We start from the raw sequence: 20583 nt of genomic DNA on the forward strand, positions 1-20583 counted from the left end.
GCAGCCCCAAACGAGTGGTGAGGACGTGCCCCCTGACCCAGTCTTCCCCTGCCCACCTAGGGCCAGCATCAGCCGGGACCCTTTCTACGACATGCTGGCCACACGCAAGCGCAGGGTTGCCAACAAGAAGTAGAGCAGCTGCCCCGCAGCTCCAGGGCAGACTGGGGGCCATTCCAGAAGGTTGGAGGCTGGAATTACGCGGCGGCCCAGAGGAAAGTGAGTCCCCGGAGCCCCTGTGCTGGGTCCTGAGGATGCCCATCGCGCGGGGAGGCCCCGGCCCCTTCCAGAAGCTTCCGCCAGCAGCTATGTCTGCTAGAGTGGCAGCTGGGGGACTCAGCCTGGCGGTGGTGTCACTGTATCGTGGAAGCCACTGTTTCTCTTCAGAACAGGGAAGAAAGAGCTCCACCACTTTTCTATCCAGTTTTTTTCCTCAGATATATAGGATTATAGCTTTTATATGCCTTTTTGTATTCCAAGAGTATAACAGAAGATCCTTTCTAACAGTAGTATTTTTAGAATGGCAGCTACGTCAGAGTCCTGGGCCCAAGCGTGTGCTTACTGTGCACTGAGGAAGCAACACCCAGGGGCACCCAGGCCCCCTGCCCTGCGACTGTGGGATCGTGGGGTGCCTCCTGCCAGTCCCCCTGGGGTCTCACACCCTGGCCTGTGGCAGGTCCTGGGAGCCCCGCAGTTCAGCCAGATGTAGGGTGCAGACAGGCTTTGGACGTGTCTTCTCTGCTGAAGGTGCAGACCCACTTGTGAGACCGGATGTGTCTGTGTGATTGTGTGTGTGATTGTGCGTGTGGACAGAATCCGGGTGACTAGCAAGTGCAGCCTTGGCAAGCGAGGCCTCCTGCCCTGCGCCCAGCTATTCAGCCTGAGGGAAGAGGGCAGCACAACTGGGTGGAGGAGCTTCTGGCAACCACACTTTAGATCTGCCGCCAGGACCTCCTTGCTCCCCACAGGGCTGTTTGCGTGTGTAGGGTTCTCTTCCCCACCCTGCTGGCTACAGAGCCCCCCTCACCCTCCCATCCTGTCCCATGGGCGTTTCTGTAGCAGAAGTGACTCCTGCTGCATGGCCTTGGTGCCAAGATGGGAGGGTGAAGCCTTTGGCCTGGGTGCCGCCACGCCCGACCTCGCCATAGCTTTAAGTCACCCGAGACAGCGGAGGGGCTGAGCCCTGGACTGTCCCCCCTGCAGCTTCCAGGCTTTGCTGCTGCACTGATACCTCAGACTTGAATCCTTAGTCCCTAAAAGGTGAGTCAGCGTGCCTGGCTGCCACATATGCAAGTCCTGCCCCAGTCTTCCCTGGACCACCAGACCAAACACTGCTCGAGACCCTCCAGCACCCAGATCAATGTCCCCCGAGTGGAACCCAAGGGCTTTCTGTGTCTGGGTTTGGGAGAGGCAGGAGTCTCCCTGGCCGCAGCGGTGCTTCTTAGAACCTGTCACTTGTCGTCAAGAGTTCCCGTGTGTCCGCAGACATGTTTTGTCACAACAGTATTACCCTGGCGTGATCCCATGAGGCCGGGCAGGGGCGGGGTGCAGCTGAACGTCAATGTGCTCTGTGCTCATGTCCACCCCCCGCCCATCGCACGCTCAGTGCTGCCCTCGATGTCTGAGCAGGACGGTGGGTGCTGTGTCCCTTGAGGTCTGTCTGGGTCAGAAACCACACCTTGTGATTTCTTGTTTTATTATTTTTGCCCTTAGGAGACATTCCTATTTACAGTAAATATTTGTGTACATAGTGTACAGATCTGGAGTGTCCTTCAGTGTATATACTCCCATAACCTGCACGAACAAGTAAATGCCGTGTCTGTTGATATTTTGTTGTAAAGTGAGCAGCTGTCACTTGCGGCTGTGGGGGTCACAGGTCCCGTGATCACTGAATAAAAAGCAAGCGTGTGAAGGCTCCCTGAGGCTTCTGTCTGTCCAGCCCTGGGGTCCGGCGGCCGGACTCGGCCCTGTGACTTGAGGCTCTGGGGGGGACGGCGTCTGAGCAGAGGGGCACCAGCAGTGAGAGATGAGACGGAGGTTTGTTTGCTGCCATTTATATACTATATAAATCTTACATGCTGTCTATTTACAGTGGGGCAAGTGCTTTTTTAATCTTTAAAAAAACAAAGATCAAACTTTAGACATCTCTGAACAACACAAACTGTATAAGCCATACAGATTATTCAGATACAAACTGTATCAGATACAGTTTTCCCCACTCCGTCTCCTGATGCAGGACCAGTGAATATAAGTGTATCACAGTTTGATAGCATATCCATATTAAAAATAAAATCACAGTATGATTTTGTCTGTAACTAGAAACTTTAAGGGACCAAGCTAACAACTCAGACTCCAATATCATAGTCGAGACAAGAGACACTGTATAAAAAAGTGATGTAATAAAAACATACTGTAGGCTTTACAAATAAAGTTTGGGCTATACATTCATAATGTGAATACTCATCATAACTGGGAAATTGATTGGAATAGTTCCACAAAGTTCAAAAACAGAACTTGTCTATAAAATACATCTTCAAATCTTGAATACAACTGAAATAAGCAAATTAGTTTCTAGTATCAGACATGACAGAAAACAGAATGCTCTCAAGTCTTTAAATAAGTCTATAAATTAAATATACACACTGTCAGTTTGTACTTTGAGCAATTCCACGGGCTCTGTCCGGCCTGGTCTTGCGCCGGGGTCAGCCGGGAGGAGCGTTGCAGGGGTGTGAGGGATCCACCTGAGTCTGGTTGAGCAGCATTTGAGGTGTTCTAGTCCAGGGCATGTTCTCAGCGTGCCCTATGTTACACGGTATTTTACAGTGTCAGCAGTTGTACAAAGTGTTCATATCTGTTTGGAATCAGGGTCGTTAAGAAAAGGTAAAAACTAAAGAAAAAGTTCTCCATGGTAAAATCTGTACAGTATACTAAAGAAGCACCACGCAGATTTGAACAGTTTCTATATAATTTAAGCTGGGCTGGGATGGCTTCTGTTGGACGCTGAATCTGCAAAATAAGAGGTGGCAGGTGAGTGAGGGCGCCCCCTGCTGGACACGGGCCGCACCTGTGGAGACTCCCAGCCCCTTCCTCTAAATGGGGAGACTGGTAATGGCTCGGGAGGGAGAGAGCTCATTGCCTGAGGCCCCAGGTTCAAGCCTGGCACTGTGATTCGGAGCTGGGCCACAATAAAGCCTGCTGACTGCTGCAAGTCCGTTGTCTGTCCAGACAGTTCACTGAAATTCCCTTCAACCCCTGGCTGATGGACAAGTCTGCCCTCAGCTGGGGAAACGGCTCAACTTCCACGTCTGAGGCTCCCATTTGGATCCCCGGCTCTGGCGGCCTCTCTGCCTTATATGAAACTCATGTTTAATAAACTCCCCACAGGACAGCTCCTGACAGCACCACCCTTGGAGCAGAGAGAGCCAGGTCCTATGTGCGGCGGGAGGGGGCAGGAGGCCGCTTACCGTGACTAGAGAATGTATGTCTGGAGGCCAAGTGTTCAGTCACCTAGAAAACAGGAAGCACGTTTTTAAGTGTGGTCCCTGCCCACCTGCCCTCAGGAACGAGTATGGCACTGTCACCCCCATTTCAGAAGAGCAGGCTGGTGCTGCCATCGGTCAGTCTTTGAGCGTGGCGGCCTGGCCCCGGCCATGTGTGGAGATCAGTGCCAGCCGGCGAGGCGCCCAGAAAACAGACCTGCCTTTGGGGCCACTCTGCTGATGGGCTTGGCTGTGGCTTCTGGGGAGGGCTCTGGAATAGTCCTGAACTCCCCCCGCCCACCAGAGCGTCAGGGGCTCAGCCCTCAGCAGACACGACAGGCTGCCTCCTGGAAGCCACGGCGACAGTCGCCAGCTAAGTGGGGGCCACCCGAGGGCCTCCCCAGCATGTAGCCACAGGGCACGTGTGGCTGGGCAGACGGCCTCCAGGCAAGACGCCTTTCCCGCTGTTGGCAACCCCCAATTCCAGATACAGAAGACCCCACTGTAGGACTGGTGTGAAATGAGTGCATTTGAAATACAAGCTGTGGGGTGGGTGGGGCCCACAGAGTAGAGAGGACCTGGGCTTGAGCCCCAGGCCACCACATGGGAAGCTTCACAAGAGCTGTGGTGTCTCTCATCCTCTTTCTAAAGGCAAACAGAGTTGTGTAGGCAACCAAGCCCCGGCGACATCCTGGTGGGCAGTAAGCAGCCAGTCACGTGGCCCAGAAGGCGCACTCTCAGCGAAACAATGAATCTTAAAGTGAAATTCCAGCCTATCCGACCTGCAGCCCTTGAGGTCACACCAAGTCCTGCACAGTCCTGACGCCCGCCACAGGCTCTGAATTTTGTTATGGGAATGACAGGGAGGACGACCCAGTGGTGCAGTTAGTGGCAGGGCTCTCAGCAGAGACTGATCCAGGGCTCACGCCCGTGCAATCCTCAGTACTAAATGCACTTCTCTCAGTGCCTTAAGATCAAACTTCTGGTCCTACCCATAGCAAAGGCCAAGGCACCCAGAATCATGTCCTGGGGTTCTGCCAGGCCACTGTCACGCAGGCCCCCCAGCAAGCGGAGGAACCGGTTTGGGGTCCCAGGTACCTGTGGCTTTCTGCGACACCCCCCCAAGTCACTGAGGTTTTCTCACTTTTCCGAAAACCCCCTCTATTCTCACTCCCCCGAACCTCTTACCCTGGCCACAGGCAGAGAGATGACACCTGTCATCCCTGCTCTCCATCCGGAGGTGTTTTGTCTTCTCCCGGGAAGTCCCAGTGCCTTCCAGAGGCAGGCCATCAGTGAGGGGGAGTGCGCCCTCACTCCTCCGGAAGTGGTCAACAGTCTCGGAGCTGACGGCCTTGGGTAAGTGCTGTTCAGGGTCTCTGACAAAGTCCTCAGATCTCCTCGAGTGCCTCTTCTTTTTCTTCTTCTTCTTCCTGTGTCTGTGGAGGTCCACGTCTGAGCAGGCCACTGAGAGGTCTGAGTCCTGGTGACACCTGGGGGAGGGAGGGAGGGAGGGAGGGAGGGTGGGCGGGATCAGACCAGAGCACAGCGCCCCCACTACTCCAGCCTTTGGCTTGGCTGGCCAGGACACCCGAGCGTCTGCCTGACTCCTGAAGCACGTGGCCGGGGAAGAACCAGCGTGCCACTGGCCCACCTGTACCTCCTGGGTTCCAGCTTCCGTTCCCACCCTTCCAACTCAGTGCGGACAGTCAACCACAAGATGAGGATCCACTGAACTTTTAACAATATGACATGCAAGGAGGTGGTGGGGCAGGGTGTATATCCTGTGAGTCAGGCCCTGGGTCCAACCCAACACAGAATAAAATACTTAAGGAACTGGGCAGTGGCACACCTGCCTGAGCACACACATCACCACATAAAAGGACCCAGATTCAAGCCCCAGTCCCCACCTGCAGGGAGAAGTTTCACTATTGCTAAACCAGTGCTGTAGGTGTCTCTCCTCTAGCTTACACTGTCCCCCATTTCTCTCCGCACAGGCACCAAACCCCAGTATAGTAACCCTGGTGGCAAAAAACCAAAAAACCCAAAACCAAAGACATCAACTGAAAGCTGGGCACTGACATGCCCGGCAAAGCACATATCACCGTGTCTGAAGACCCGGGGTAGGGGCCCTACCCCCGCAGGGAGTAAGCTTCATGAGCGGTTAAGTGGAGCTGCAGGTGTCTCCTATCTCCCTCCTCCCTGTCAATTTCTATAAAAAAATAATTGTCAGACTCTCAAGCATAAGCTGGTCTCGAGTTCAATCTCTGGTGTGCCAATTCTCTCCATACCTTTTTTTTTTTTTGGGGGGGGGGGGAAGGAATCCAAAAACTAGGACCAGGCAGTGGGACACATAGTAGACTGCATGTATTCCAACGCACATAGACCCAGGTTCAAGCCCCTGGTCCCCACAGGCAGGAAGCTTCACAAGTGGAGTAGGTGTGCTCCCCCGCCCCCATTTCTGTGTGTGTCAGGAAGAAACCAAACAAACACGGAGGTGACCGGGGGCAGCGGAGTCCCTGTGTGGGCACTGAGCCCCAGTGGAAAGCCTGGCGGGCGCCCACCCAAACTTTCCTGAATAATTTCAGTTGTCAAATAGCCAAAAGCCGAGCAGCAGACCACAGGGCTGGGGTTCCCACTTGGGTGTGCAACTGTCAGGGACGATGGCAGCAAGCTTCCTGCCCTTGTGACAGTGAATGTCAAGGACAGATTAACAGGTGGAAAATGACTTCCATCCGAGGAGTCAGTACTAACACCAGCTGCTGGCCCTCAGACTCCACATCCTCGTCTAGAGAGCATGACACACAGTGACCACAGCTGGCACATCACTCTGAGAACCCGAATGTTTGTTAAGCCGGGCAGGGCACATGAGGTCCCGGGTCTGACGGCAGGCGCCAGAGTGGTGCCCCAGCATTTCTCGTTAATAAACTGAAAAACCAGAGCTGGGGAGAAATGCCTGAAGGTCTGAACTCACAGGCTCCATCTCCCACACACCATAAACCAGGGCTGAGGAGGGCTCTGGGAAAAAGAAAAGGTAAAGAGGAAGATGAGAGCCAGCGTGTGGTGCTGAGCAGAGTCTGGCTCTAGGAGTCTGTACAAAGGGGCGCATCCACGCCCAGGATGGAGCTGGGTCAGAGCCGCGGACCCGGGGACAGGCCTCGCCTCACCTGGACTCCCGAGCTCGGTGCTTGGATTTCTTTTTCTTCTTGGACTTCTTGTGCTTCTTGGCTCTGGGCTCCTGCGAAGGGCTCTTATGGCAGCTGCACCAGGCTCTCTTCCCCTCGTGGCCGTCGGCAGCATCCGTGCTCTCGTACCTGCGTTTCCGTGGCTTCACGTCCTCGGGCTGGTGGCAACGATCAGTGAGGTGGCAGCTGGCCTCTGTGGCAAGCGCAAGTTTCTCATGGGCGTGCCTGTCGGGGTGTGGGGGGGCGTGGGGTGGGCCCGAGCGGGGGCTAAAGTGGTGGCGCTCCTTGTCCCTGGCGGCTGGCTCGTAGCCCTTCCTGGTGCGGTGGTAGTCCTCGTGGGGTCGGCCGGGGGGGCCGGCCTTGTAGTCACGGTCGCCGTGGAAGGGCTTCCAGTCCCATGCCTCCCGGGCCGCGTATGGAGCGTACCTGTCATGGTAGTAGCGGCCTCTGTCCCAGCGCAGCTTGTCAGGGTGGTACCTGCCCCGGCCCCAGGCATGCTCACTCTCCGAATGGCGGTGCCGGCTCCACTCCTGCTCAGGGCCGTGGCTGCGTGAGTGGTGGTGGCCACGCCTGCACCTGCCCGGCAGGTGGCGCTCGCCCGGGCTGAGCCTGTCGCTGTGGCAGGGGGGGTGCAGGCTCCCGCTGCACTGCTCTGTGCGGGGGTGCTCCTGCCGGGGCCGCTCCCGCTCCCGCTCCCGCCCGTAGGGGTGCCGACGGCGGTGGTAGCGGTCCTGGTCCTCTGTCTTGCTCCGGCTCTCGCGGGCACGCTCGCCGCTGGAGGAGCGGTCTCTCCAGTTCCGGTAGTGCCCACGGTCCACTTTCCGGAGGCTGCTGATCTTTTCCTTTGCTGGAGAGGGGTCCGGAACCTTCTGCTCTACCTTGTCCTCTTCACCTTGGTCCCCATGGCCCAGATCGAGGGCCTCTCCTGAATGGTTTTCTGTGATCCTGCCGGGCAGGGCGGCAGGCAGCTCCTCTGGGGTGCTCGCCGAGGGGTCTGAGGGATGCGTGCATTTGTCCCGAGCAACAGAGAAGAGGAGTTGGCGCTCACAGCCGCCATCTGCCTGTGCAGGGGGAGCCGGGCTCAGCCTCCCCTCCACGTCCACCGTGACCACATCGGTCCGTGGACTCCCTGCCGGCACCCCGCCGGCCTCTGGAGAGGGTCCACCAGGCTCACCGGGGTCCCCCATTGGAGAAAGTGGGCAGTCCTTGGGGGTATCCTGCTGGGGAGGGCAGGGGCTGCCGGGGCTGGGCACAAGCTCGACAGGCCGTGTAGAGAGATCCTCGGAGACGACGTCTTTGGTAGACTGTGGACTGGGGTCCGAGGGCAGCGGAGCCGCTTCTGACTGGCTGCCGAGACTCGAGAGCGCCTCCGGTCTCTCGTGGGAATCCGGAGTGGGGCTGCCAGCCTCTCCATCCACCTCAGGATCCCCAGGCGGACTTTGTTCTGCTCCGCTTGGACTGCAGTGCCACCCAGACAGAGAGAGAAGCAGGTCAGTCATCAGCTTGGGGGTCAAGGGGTCAAGGTTTGCTGACTCACAGGCAAACACCTCAGCACTCAGGCACTAAACACTGTCTCGCCTCTCATCTCACTGTAGGGATGAATACTGGGCGGGCTTCCTGTTTCTAAAGACCCCATCACACGTGTCCAGCGTGGCAACATCTCCTGCGCCTGCCTCTCACCTCATTGCCCGCCCGCCCGCCCGCCCGCCCGCAGGCCCCTGCCATCTCTAAGGTGCTTTCTAAGCCCTCTGACCAGGTTTCAACAGTCAGGAAGGTCAAGTGACTGGGGGCTGGGGGTCTTTTTCACACTCCTTTGATTTTTCTCAACAGCCTCGGGGCAGCGCCACCGTTCCCTAGATTCTGTCAGAAGGTGAGGCGTGTGGGGTCTCAGGAAACCTGTGGCCAGTCAGCTCTGCCCTTGCTCATTGCGGTGTTTTGGAAGTACGGCTCATGGCTCATGAGAGAGATCCTAGGGTGAGGAGACAGCCTAAAGGCCGAACACAAAGGCCTCTATGCCTGACGCTGCAGAGTGCCCAGCACTACCACAAACCAGAGTTGAGTGGGACTCTGGGGAATTAAAAGGAAATAGTCCCGCCCAGCCCTTGTCATCATGGGGGCGGGGGAATAGGAGAGGATGTGCTGAGTGGCCTGTGGGCGGCGGTGAGAGCTCGGTGGCACAGAGAGTGACATGCTGGCCGGCCGGTCTCCTGGAGACACCACCGCACTTCTCACGCCAGGTCAGTGTGAAGCACAGGGATGCGGGTGCAAGGCATGGGACTATCTCACCTGGCCGCCTCTGCAGGGCCCTTTGCGCTGTGGCTGGGTCTGAAGGTCTCCAGGACTCTGTCCTCTGGGAGGGGCGCCAGAGGAGCAGGCGGCAGCTGAATGAGAGAGGGAGACACTTCAACCCCGCGGCCGCTCCGAGCCTCCCGGAATTCTACCTGGCCAGCCGCCCCAGCGGCCACCCTGCAACACCTAGCCCTCACCTTGGCAGGCAGCCCGTTGGCCTTGGAGAAGGGGTTCTGCGAGTTCAGGGTGGGCTGGCCATGGGAGCCCACCCCCTCGCACAGCAAGCCACTCTCCTTAGGGTCACCATCTGCGCCGTTAGCACCGTTAAGGGTCACGGGTTCGTGAAGCTCATGCCGGGGGGCCTCGGCGGCCTCCGCGTCCTCCGTGGCCGGAGTGGGTGAGCGGGCGCCCTCGGCAGTGCCCACGCCGTTCTCCCTGCCCGGGCCCCTGGCATCTTCGTCAGAGTCCTCGGAGGACTCGGCGCCATAAGGGACCAGGACGCTGGAGTTCAGCTTGGACTTGCCATTCACCACAGGCTTGGGGCAGGACTCACTCGCGGGCTGCCTGGCTGTGTGGCCGGCGGCTGGTATTGGGGGTGCGCTCGAGGTAGACTGGGCTGCGGAGGGACTGGTGATGGTGGCTGAGGGAGCGGGCTTGCTGGGGTTCTCCAGAGAGTTGCCATGGAGGCTGGGCGGAGGCTGGCCTTGGCGGACAGGCAGCTTGTTGTGAATACTGATGGTGATCTTTTGCTTCTTGGGGTGCTCAGGGATAACAGAGGACCGGTTCACCGACCAATTCTGAACGGAGGTCGAGGCAGCCACGGGACCAGCCCGGGTGACACTCGAGTTGCCATTAGGCGTCGATATGGAGCTGCTCGGTGTCTCCTTCAACGGCCCGGTCCCATTGAGGTGAGGGGGGTTCTGGAAGAAAGAGGACACAGGTGGGCGAGAGCGCCCCAGGCCCGCCCGCCACAGACCACGCCTGCCCAGTAGGCTCCTCCTCAGGGCAGTTTCCTGACCAGAATCTCTCTGCCTACCACAGGGGGCTTACTGCTCGGATGCACTTGTGGGAGCGCCCTTGTGCACAGGAAGGGGTGCCAGCCCCGGGGAGCCAGCGCTGTCCTAGGTGCAGGGACACAACTGTCTCCTTCCCACTGTGGCGTCTCTAGACTGCAGACTCAATCACTGCTGTCCTACCCCAGAAGTGACAGACTGGGGGGTGGCACTCGCTGTGTTCAGAGGGCCATCCTGTCTGGCTGTCGGTGTTCCCTTAATAGCTTAATGACTTGCTAATTTAGCAATGGGCAGACACAGACACACAGACACACACACACTCTCTTCCACCCCCACCCCCCCAGATAAAAAGACACCACGGCACAGAAGCTGCCTTCAGTATGCGGAGGCCTGGGTCTTTCCACAACCAAGCACACCATCCCAGTGACCTCTTCAGAACTCAGTACTGGTGCCTGGGTAGAGGGGCAGCTGAACTGGAGCGCTGGACTTTGGCATCTGAGGTTCTTGGCTTGTCTCCATGTACTGTCAAACTCTTCCTGTCTGCTATGAACCCCACTCATGTGTAATCAGTAAATAAATTTTAAGATTATTTTTTAAAGAACTTGGGCTGGGTAGTGGTGACCTGCCCAAGGGTCCCTACCTATTTGGGGAAACTCCACAAGCGGGAAAAGTGCTGCAGGCATCTGTCTGTCTGTCTGTCTGTCTGTCTCTCTCTTCTATTTCTGTCCAAAAAAATATTTAAAAAAACAGAAATAAAAATAGAACAGCTGCTGGAAGCACCGATTTTGTTTTGCAAGCACCAAGTCCCAGTACCACTCTGGTGGCAAAAATAAAATAAAATAAAATAAAATCAGTACTACCTCCCTCCTAGCACACTTCAGCTCGGGTGGCAGGGGTCTGTCTAGCTGCTGAAGGAGGCTGCCCTGTGACTCCATTTGGTCCCCACTGGGCCACATGCAAACAGCACAGCCTGCACCCAACTGTGGTCTGTTCCTACATAAATGGAGACAGACTGGAAGGCAGGTAAAGGCACGCTGTATAGAGACAGACTCTTCCAGGGGGTGGCCAGGCCACCCACCTCCGGGCCTGAAACTGTGCTCTGTGGACACCTGGGTGCCACACTCTGGAACGGCCTGGGGGGACACAAAGGCCACGTGGTGGCTCCAGAGCAGCATCTGCGTCCAGCACCAACGCGCCTGGCCTGTAGCTCTCCTGCTTCCTGTATGACACTGAGATTTCTAGTCTGCCGGAGAAGCCTCCTAAGCGCCTGTGTGTTGCGTGAACACTCTGATCAGATAGCAGCTGTGCCGGAAGCCGTGATTAACACTGCAGCACCAGCTGACGGAAGACAGAGGACGAGCCACACACTCGCAGGGGACACACACACACGCACGCACGCACGCACGCAGTCCCGGTACCTTCATCATGTGGGCGGGAAGCTGGGGGCCAATGAAGCCAGACGCTGTCTGCTTGCTGTTGGCGACCCGCTGGCTGATGACTGGTCGGGGAGAGGACTGACCAGGACTGTGGGTGGGATGGGTCGGTTCGCCTCCATTTTTCACATCGTGGGACCTGGGGACAGGCCGCATGATTACCCAGGGTCAAACGGGACCTGCCCCCAAGGCTGACGTGGCCCTGGACTCAGTCACACTTGGGCACTCTCAGCAGGAGCCGAGTGTCTCCTCACCTGTGCAGCCACAGACATGTCTATCTAGAAGCTACTTCTCTGTCTCCTGGTGTTCTTCTAATGACAAACATACAGCACTCTAGAGTCAGTGACGTCCAGAAAGTGGGAAAGAAACAGGCACCTCCTCTCACCTGTGAGGCACCTGTCCTGCTCTTTCAATGCTGGTGTATAAACTCACTGCTTTGTCTGTGTCTGGAGCACTTCCTCCTAATACTAAAACACTTCAGAAAGCTCTCTGAGCAGCTGTGTAACAGCTCGAAACAGGGACACACCGCAGTTTGGGAGCTCACTGTGACACAGAAGAGCAGGACAGGTGCCTCACAGGTGAGAGGAGGTGCCTGTTTCTTTCCCACTTTCTGCAGTTCTGTGCAGCAGCCACAGAAGAGAAAGGCGGGGAGTGCTGTGGCTGTGCTGGGTGGCCGGGAGGTGGCGTGACCAGCCCTGGGTGCTCACCCACTGTCTTGGTTTCAAGGCTGCCATCTGGGGCCAGCTGCAGGGGCCTGTCTCCCAGAGATCTCCTCTTCCCCTTCCTCTGTGCATGTCACTGTTAACCTTGCCAGGAGCTGGACGCTGCATCAAACTCAAAGGCCACACCCCAAGAGGACCCTTCTCACTCTCCCTGCACCGTCAGGCTATGTTGATAGCCCAACACTGAATTTAAATGTGTGGACGAGAGGGACAGAGATGCTGTGAGACAAGCGCCTGAATGCATACACCCAACAGTACCTGATGTAAAAGAGGACGTAAGCTTGCTGGCTGAGTACCGATCTGATATCACTGGTAGACACGATGGAGTCATTCATTTGGTACCAGAGGCCGTTGCTAGCCTGCAAGAGAGTCGTCAAGAGATCTTACACATCAACAGGGAAGCAGGAAGACCCAAGACGCGGGTTCCCCACGGTCACGGCGTTGTCTTCTGGAGTAAGGTCAGGACAGCTGTCAGCAACTAGCACGTGGTGTACCTTGATGTAGCAGAAGTAATGACCCGCATGGCAGTTAAAGCCGGTGTGTACCAGGACCGCATACAAGACGTAGATGATCGGTTCCCCACTGGGCTGAGACATGTACGGCCGGATATCGAGATACTCGGGATATTTCACATCCTAGAGTGGGGGAGAACAAGGAACGTTGTCACCAGGGGCAAGGAGCCCGCACATTCAGAGGTGGGTGTCCAGGTGCACACAGGGCAGGAGACACCGAGATGTCCAGGACAGCACACCCTGTGATGTTCTAGAAAGGTCACACACCGAACCACACTCCGAAAGGTTCAACCAGCCAGATCACGGTTGAACCCAAGCACTCAGCATAGGCCCGGGGGCCCCTCCCGCTCCTTAGAGCAAAGGAGAAGCCACATTCAATCCTCAGGGGCCATTGGGAAGCTGTAGCAGGCAGCCAACCTAGGCCTGAGTCACCCTCATTTTAATGTTTTTTATTATATATATATTTTTAATATTTACTTATTCCCTTTTGTTGCCCTTTGTTGTTTTATTGTTCTAGATATTATTGATGTTGTTGCTGTTGGATAGGACAGAGAGAAATGGAGAGAGGAGGGGACGACAGAGGGGGGAGAGAAAGACAGACACCTGCAGACCTGCTTCACCGCCTGTGAAGTGACTCCCCTGCAGGTGGAGAGCCGGGGGTTTGAACCGGGATCCTTAAACCGGTCCTTGTGCTTTGCTCCACCTATGCTTAACCCACTGTGCTACCACCCAACTCCCCTCATTTTTATTTTTAATAATCCAGAGACGGTGCTTGCTCCTTTGTCATACTACTCAAATAACAACTACTAAGCTTAAGAAAGTGGGAAAGTCTGGTAGGCTACTAGTCAGAAAACAAGCCAACTAACAAGAAAACAAGCTTCTGGCTGCAGGCATACCACCCTGGGCAGGAAGGGGCACGCCTTGCCATCAGCGTGGACTGGGTTCAAGCCTCAGCAGCACATGGGGGCTGTCAAGGCATCAGGGAAGTTCCAGAATCCAGGATGGGTGAAACTCTGATCACTCTGGATATATATATATTTTGCCTCCAGGGTTATTGCTGGGGCTCGGTGTCTGTACTATGAATCCACTGCTCCTGTAGGCTACTTTTTCCCTTTTGTTGCCCTTGTTGTTTATCATTGTTGTAGTTATTATTGTTGTTGTTATTGATGTCAATGTTGTTGGCTAGGACAGAGAGAAATGGAGAGAGGAGGGGAAGACAGAGAGGGAGAGAAAAAGATAGACACTTGCAGACCAGCTTCACTGCTAGTGAAGCACCCCACCCCACCCCACCCCAACCCCCGCAGGTGAGGATCTGGGGGCTCAAGCTGGGATCCTTACTCTGGTCTTGTACTTCGCAGCATGTGTACTCAACCCGCTGCGCCACGGCCCGGCCGTGTACTCTGGATTTGAAACTCAAGTTCCCATATCCAATCACCGCCTCCCTGACATGGCCCCGAGCAGACAGCTCCACTCAGTGAGCAGCTCTACCCCAAGTAGGTCTATACCGTCGAAGGACGGATATGGAGACAGCCACCTGCACTGACAAGCGCACGCCACACCCTCGTTGCCGTGCTGCTCTCCTCACTACTGAGCTGGAAGAGCTTGGACAATCCAGCAGTGACATGGCACTACCAGGCCCTTTATGACCTTAGCTGCTCTGGCACTTGTGTCTGGGAAGGCCCAACGTGAACAAGGATTAAGACTATCTCCATACCTTAGCGATTTTTCCACCAGTAAAATTTGCAAACCGTTTCAGAGAAAGAGTAAGAACATTAGAAGATCGATGGATGGTGAATCTCTTTGAAGCTGGAACCATCTTTTTACATCTGGAAGTGAACAGAAACCAAGGATTATAGGTAATGTGATCTTTTAAATCTCAGGCTCCCCCTTGTTATTACTCTACAACATCCTAGATTCCAAAGGAGGTCACTATATGAGGAACTCCACCAAGAGTAAGAATATTAAAATTTAAGAGCAGGGAAATTGTTTAATTGGAATGAAAGTAAAAAAATAAAAAACTGGGAGTCAGGCAGTAGCGCAGCGGGTTAAACACAGGTGGCACCAAGTGCAAGGACCAGTGTAAGAATCCTGGTTTGAGCCTCTGGCTCCCCAACCTGCAGGGGAGTCGCTTCACAAGTGGTGAAGCAGGTCTGCAGGTGTCTATCTTTGTCTCTCCCTCTCTGTCTTCCCCTCCTCTCTCCATTTCTCTCTGTCCTATCCAACAAAGATGACATCAATAACAATAGTAACTGCAAAATAAAAAATAAGGGCAACAAAAGGGAATAAATAAGTAAAATTAAATAAAAAAAGAGAAAAAGCTAGGACAATTCTAAGATGTCACAAATGTGAATAATAATTTTAAACTAGATTAATATATTTTTCAATTAAAACTGAAAAACTGATAAAATTTTAGGCTAGCATAACACTTGAATAAACAAGGCCCAATCCAGATACAAAAGGTCAGAAATGTCTGTGAAGGGATGAAGCAGATGAATGTCTGATAGTCCTAACACCTGCGCTGTGTGACCAGAGCTGAGACTGGGCTGGGAGACACAGCACAGAGGGGAGGACTCAGGTTTGATCCCTGGCACCACCAACAGTCAGAACTGAGTGGCAATCCAGTCCAAGAAATAAACAGACAAAAATCTATTTATTGTTCTGTTTTATATCTCAATGCTTTTCAGCCACCAAGATGCAGATGCTACCATGATGCCAACATCCTCCCTGGGCAGACGACCTTATAAATGTGTCCTGAAACCTCCCCTCCCCAGAGCTCTGCCCCAACAGGAAAAGAAAGAAACAGGCTAGGGTTATGGATCCACCCATGTCCAGCTGAGAAGCATTTACGGAAGCCAGACCTCCCACCTTCTGCACCCCATAGAGATCCTGGGTCCATACTTCTAGAGGGATTTTAAAGAATAGGGAAGCTTCCAATGGAGGGGATGGGATGCAGAACTCTAGTGGTGGCAACTGTATCCCTCTTATCTTCCAGTCTTGTCGATCATTATTAAATCTATAAAAAAAAAAAAAAATCGGGAGTCGGGCTGTAGCGCAGCGTGTTAAGCGCAGGTGGCGCTAAGCTCAAGGATCGGCGTCAGGATCCCGGTTCGAACCCCCGGCTCCCCACCTGCAGGCAGGTCCCTTCACAGGCGGTGAAGCAGGTCTGCAGGTGTCTGTCTTTCTCTCCCCCTCTCTGTCTTCCCCTCCTCTCTCCATTTCTCTCTGTATTATACAACAATGACATCAATAATTACTACAACAATAAAACAACAAGGGCAACAAAAGGGAATAAATAAAAATAAAAAATAAAAAATCTACTTGATTCGTAGGGAACCGGGTCCGGGAGCTAGCTCAGTGCTAAAGAACAGGCCTTCCATGGCTGAGCCCCAGGCTGCATCTCCAAATCACCATATACCAGAGCTGAGGGCCCCCGCACTCTTCCCTCTCTCATAAAAGTAACTGCCCTGCATGTGCGGGGAGCTCCAGGCCCACACCTGCCTGGTACCTCAGCCCATGTCTCCCAGGGCTCAGAGTCCATGGTTCTGGGGTCAACGCCGAGGCACTGCCTGCCCTGGCCCCTGGGAAGACAGCAGCAGCCCAAAAGTGCACGGAGCTGAGGGGAATCTGAGGGAATCCAGCCCCAACTCCCTCAAAACCTCCTGCCACCCCTCGGGCCACCATGGTCGCACTTGCTGCACTTGTAGGAGTTCTCCCCGTCCAGCTGCTCCGGCTTCACAAACTGCTCCAGCGCCTTGTTCACGCTCTGTGCAGCCTGGGGAAGAGAATGCGGCCACATCAACACCAGCACCGCGGCAGGACAGACCCAGAAGGCCAGAGCAAGCACTAGCCTGGCGCAGGGAGACAAATCTCGGGAGTTCCAACCCCCGTCCCCCAAGTACAGGCCACACACTGAGGCAAACATGTGAACATGAAGAATGGCTGCTCGCCGCTGCGTGAATAAAATATCCACACAAATGGAAACCAGCCACCTATTAGCAGGGAGGTCAGTCACGTGACTGGCTCATCACAGAAATCACCATTCAGCCACAGCACACGAGTACAAGCACACACAACCCCCAAACACACACCCAGAGCACACGGGTGCAAACACACACACACCCCACCCACACACCCAGAGCACACAAGTACAAGCACACACACCCCCAGTGCACACGAGTGCAAGCACACACCCCCACCCCCACACACACCCAGAGCACACAAGTGCAAGCACACACTCCCAGTGCACATGAGTGCAAGCACACACCCCTACCCCCACACACATCCAAAGCACACAAGTGCAAACACACACACACACCCAGAGCACACAAGTGCAAACACATACACACTCCCAGAGCACACGAGTGCAAGCACACATTCCCAGTGCACACGAGTGCAAGCACACACCCCTACCCCACACATCCAAAGCACACAAGTGCAAACACACACACACACACCCAGAGCACACAAGTGCAAGCACACACACACCCAGTGCACACGAGTGCAAACACACACCCCCACCCCCACCCAGAGCACACGAGTTCAAACACACACACACACACACACACACACACACACACACACACACGCCCCGAGGCCCCAAGGGAGAGCAGCAAGAGCCACGCAGACCTCAGGCGGCACCCACTTTAGACAAGAGCAGGTTGCACCAGGCGACTGGCTAACTGGTGAGGGGTGGTACTACTGGGGGGTGGGCTCTGAGATTTATCTGCAACCCTTTTCATTTTTACCACAAAGTCTCAGAATACTACATCTGTAACCAGAGAGAAGCTTTTGAGCAATAAAAGTATTTAAACTTTTGTGTCAAGGTGTCATTTTTTATAACTTAGTATGACTTATTATTTGACTGAGGGTGGGAGAGAGACACAACCATACCCACACCCGTTGCATGGCTCCTCCACTTGTGAAGCTTGCCCCCAGGAGCAGGGCTTGAACCCACATCCCTGCACTTGGTGACACATGTGCTCTATACCAGGTCTGCCACCACCTAGCCCCAGCGTAGAGCTTTTTGTTTGTTTTTGCCAGAGCCTTGCTCAGCTCTGGCTGATGGTGGTGCAGGGGTGAACCTGAGACTTCAGAGCCTCAGGCATGAGAGTCTGTTTGCAGAACCACGGTGCTTGCTATCTCCCGCTGCCTCAGTGTTGAATATTTTTTGATGTCTACTATTATTTTAAAATCCCCTCTAAATAATGTCTGAGCATATTAAAAATTTTCGACTCATGTTCTCAAACAAGTATAATCTCAATTATAAATCCACTATAAATTCATCTAAGTGATAGCTGACTTTCACTTAGCAATGATCAAACTTACCTTTATCTCCAATGTTATATCAAGGTACGGATCAAAAGTATCTGAAACGCCTTTGCAATTCAAACATTTGACTGAAACAAAAGAGAAACAAATGGCAGGATGAGCGAGTGCAGGATTACATGACAAAACACAAGAACACACTCAAAGGGAAAAAGCCAAGGATCAGTCTGGCTCCCCCTCAGAGACCAGACCCCAGATCTCAGCACCACAGCGTGGGTGACCGCGTCGCTCCTGCTTGGGCCCTGCTGGCCGAGTCAGCTGCAGCGCCTCTGGCAGGACACAGACCCCGAGGCAGGTGCAGCGCAACACCAGGGACTGAGCCTGCACAGCAGGACACAGCTGTGCACCTGGGCTGGGGGTTCTCAGAAACAGCAGCGGCCAGGGGCCAGCTGCAACACCTGGTTGAGTGCAAACATTCCAGTGCATGAGGACCTGGCTTCAAGTCCCCGGTCCCCAACTACATACAAGGAGGAAGTTTCAGGAGAGTGAGGCAGTGTAATAGATATCTCTTTCTCTATTTACCTCTGTTCAAAATAAGTAAAATATTAAAAACAAAAACCCAGCAGCAGCATCCACACGTCAGTGGTAGCATCGGTGAAAGACTGTGGTGGGTATATGTTAAAACACTAGAACACAGTTCTCGTGTGGAGAGAGAAAAACGGGGGACCAGGTGGCGGTGCATCTGGCTGAGCACCAGACACAAGCCCCCCAATCTCCACCTGCAGGTGTCTCTCTGACCCTCTCCCTCTCTGTCCCGCCCTTCCCTCTTGACTTCTCTTGATTTCTATCCATTAAGTAAATCAATAAATTTAAAAGAGAAAAATGAAAGGGCTACAGTTGGTGAGCCCCACCCCAGCCAAGCATGTTCCAGGAATCACTGCTAACAAGTGTCCGACACACTTCAGAACGGCACCTTACTGAACCACATGCATCTACCACTGCATCAATGTTTCAAAGAACGCTTACCTCTAGATCTCAGGTATCCACCGAATATCTGACAGACCAGTGTGGTGGCCTGGGTGTGTCTGTCTAACCTGAAAGACAGTCGGCGGGGACAGAGAGGACACCGTGTGAACCGAGAAGTCGAGGAGCACCAGAAGTGCCCAGGAGGAGGTGGGGTGGGGAGCACAGCAAAGGGATTCTCAGAGTGTGACAGGAACTCGGCCCTGAAGCCAGAGGACGCAGCGCAGGTGAGCAACACCCTGTAGGCGGGGAGCTGGGCTTGAACCAGGGTCCTTATGCATGGTCACATGTGCCCTCTACCCAGTCCTCTTACTTCAGTATTATTTTTAACTCATCTTGTTTATTTATGAGAGGACTACAACATCACACCCCCCAGCACAGGCAATGCTGGGTGTCAAACTTGAAAACTTATGTTTGAGAGCCCAACACTCTATCCACTGTGCTATCTCACAGGCCACTTGCTTCACTGCTTTCACATGTGGATGGTCTCATGGCTTCCAGGTCAACAATGCCTTTTTTGAAGGGAGGGCGCTGGGGAGACAACATAATGGTTATGCAAAATGACTTTAGTGTCTGAGGCTCTCATGCCACAGGTTTAGTCCCTGGCACCACAAGCCAGAGCTGAGCAGTGCTCTGGTTAAAAAAAGAAGAAAGAGGGAGTCGGGCAGTAGCACAGCGGGTGAAGCGCACGCGGCGCAAAGTGCAAGGACCAGCGTAAGGGTCCTGGTTCGAGCCCCCAGCTCCCCACCTGCAGGGGAGTCGCTTCACAGGCGGTGAAGCAGGTCTGTAGGTGTCTGTCTTTCTCTCCCCGTCTTCCCCTCCTCTCTCCATTTTTTTTCCTCTGTCCTATCCAACAATGATGACATCAATAATAACTACAAAAATAAAACAACAAGGGCAACAAAAGGGAATAAATAAATAAATATAAAAAACATTAAAAAAGAAAAAAGAAGAGAAGAGAAAGAAAGAAAAGACAAGAACAGAGAGGGAGGCACACAGCAGTGTCTGGTCATCTGTGCAGCTTCCCTTAAGCCAGAGTGCTGCCCTGTGCCACGGGGCCTTGGCCATGGGAACTCCAGCACCAAGGCAGGAGGCTCTGTGTGGTGTAGAGGCACCACAGCACAGAGCAGCAGGGGAAGCAGAGCGAGGCAAGCTCACAGGACCCCACGGTACTTACTTATTGCTGCCGTTCAGACAGGCTTTCTGCATAGCGTCCACAGTGTACTGCAGGAACTCGTGGGCGTCTTCCTGGTTCCCGAAGCGGAAATGCCGAGCTATACCTAGAGTTGGAAGAAAGAAAAGGCTATGTCGCCAAACACCACGCGGCAGGTGGGTTCCCCAAACTTGCACCTAAAGAGAGGGCTTAAAGAACACCTTCTCACTGCCTGCTTTCTGAGTGGCGGCCAGGTGGGCTCGTGCCTGAGGGGTCGGACAACAGTCAGAGACACTGTCTGTGGCAAGTTCAGACAATTTCACTTGAACTGACTCCTGCCTCAAAAAAATTTATCCAAGATGTGTGTGAGCAAACACATCTCGAGCTTTGTGCGGCGTTTCTCAAGATGATCCGTGCACAACGGAGAGGCCCAAACACACCTAAAGTCCACCCCAACGAGCTTCAGAACAGATGGCATCCTCAGATGAACAGTGACATTTCAGCCTTATTTTTAA

At 54.2% G+C, this 20583-nt stretch overlaps 2 protein-coding genes across 5 annotated transcripts in view; one reads left to right on the plus strand and one right to left on the minus strand.

The window, feature by feature from the left end:
• CYTH3 (cytohesin 3) overlaps positions 1–1914 on the plus strand; it is a 39742-nt gene extending 37828 nt beyond the window's left edge. Inside the window, exon 13 of the mRNA XM_060173289.1 lies at positions 61–1914. Coding sequence (XP_060029272.1) covers positions 61–133 — 73 coding nt within the window. The 3' untranslated portion in view covers positions 134–1914. The remainder of the gene's footprint in view (positions 1–60) is intronic.
• Positions 1915–2374: 460 nt separating this feature from the next.
• Positions 2375–20583, minus strand: part of USP42 (ubiquitin specific peptidase 42) — a 59203-nt gene continuing 40994 nt past the window's right edge. For all 4 annotated transcript variants that reach the window (XM_060173243.1, XM_060173244.1, XM_060173245.1 and 1 more), the window contains 14 exons: positions 20093–20195; positions 18919–18986; positions 17953–18023; positions 16317–16399; positions 14342–14453; positions 12610–12750; positions 12374–12474; positions 11379–11532; positions 9145–9867; positions 8945–9039; positions 6641–8116; positions 4665–4966; positions 3462–3504; positions 2375–3003 (listed from right to left, as the gene is read on the minus strand). In XM_060173243.1, the coding sequence (XP_060029226.1) occupies positions 3497–3504; positions 4665–4966; positions 6641–8116; positions 8945–9039; positions 9145–9867; positions 11379–11532; positions 12374–12474; positions 12610–12750; positions 14342–14453; positions 16317–16399; positions 17953–18023; positions 18919–18986; positions 20093–20195 (3437 nt within the window). In that variant the 3' untranslated portion in view covers positions 2375–3003; positions 3462–3496. The remainder of the gene's footprint in view (positions 3004–3461; positions 3505–4664; positions 4967–6640; positions 8117–8944; positions 9040–9144; positions 9868–11378; positions 11533–12373; positions 12475–12609; positions 12751–14341; positions 14454–16316; positions 16400–17952; positions 18024–18918; positions 18987–20092; positions 20196–20583) is intronic.

Source organism: Erinaceus europaeus, chromosome 15, assembly GCF_950295315.1.
Source record: "Erinaceus europaeus chromosome 15, mEriEur2.1, whole genome shotgun sequence".
Taxonomy (NCBI): Eukaryota; Metazoa; Chordata; class Mammalia; order Eulipotyphla; family Erinaceidae; genus Erinaceus; species Erinaceus europaeus.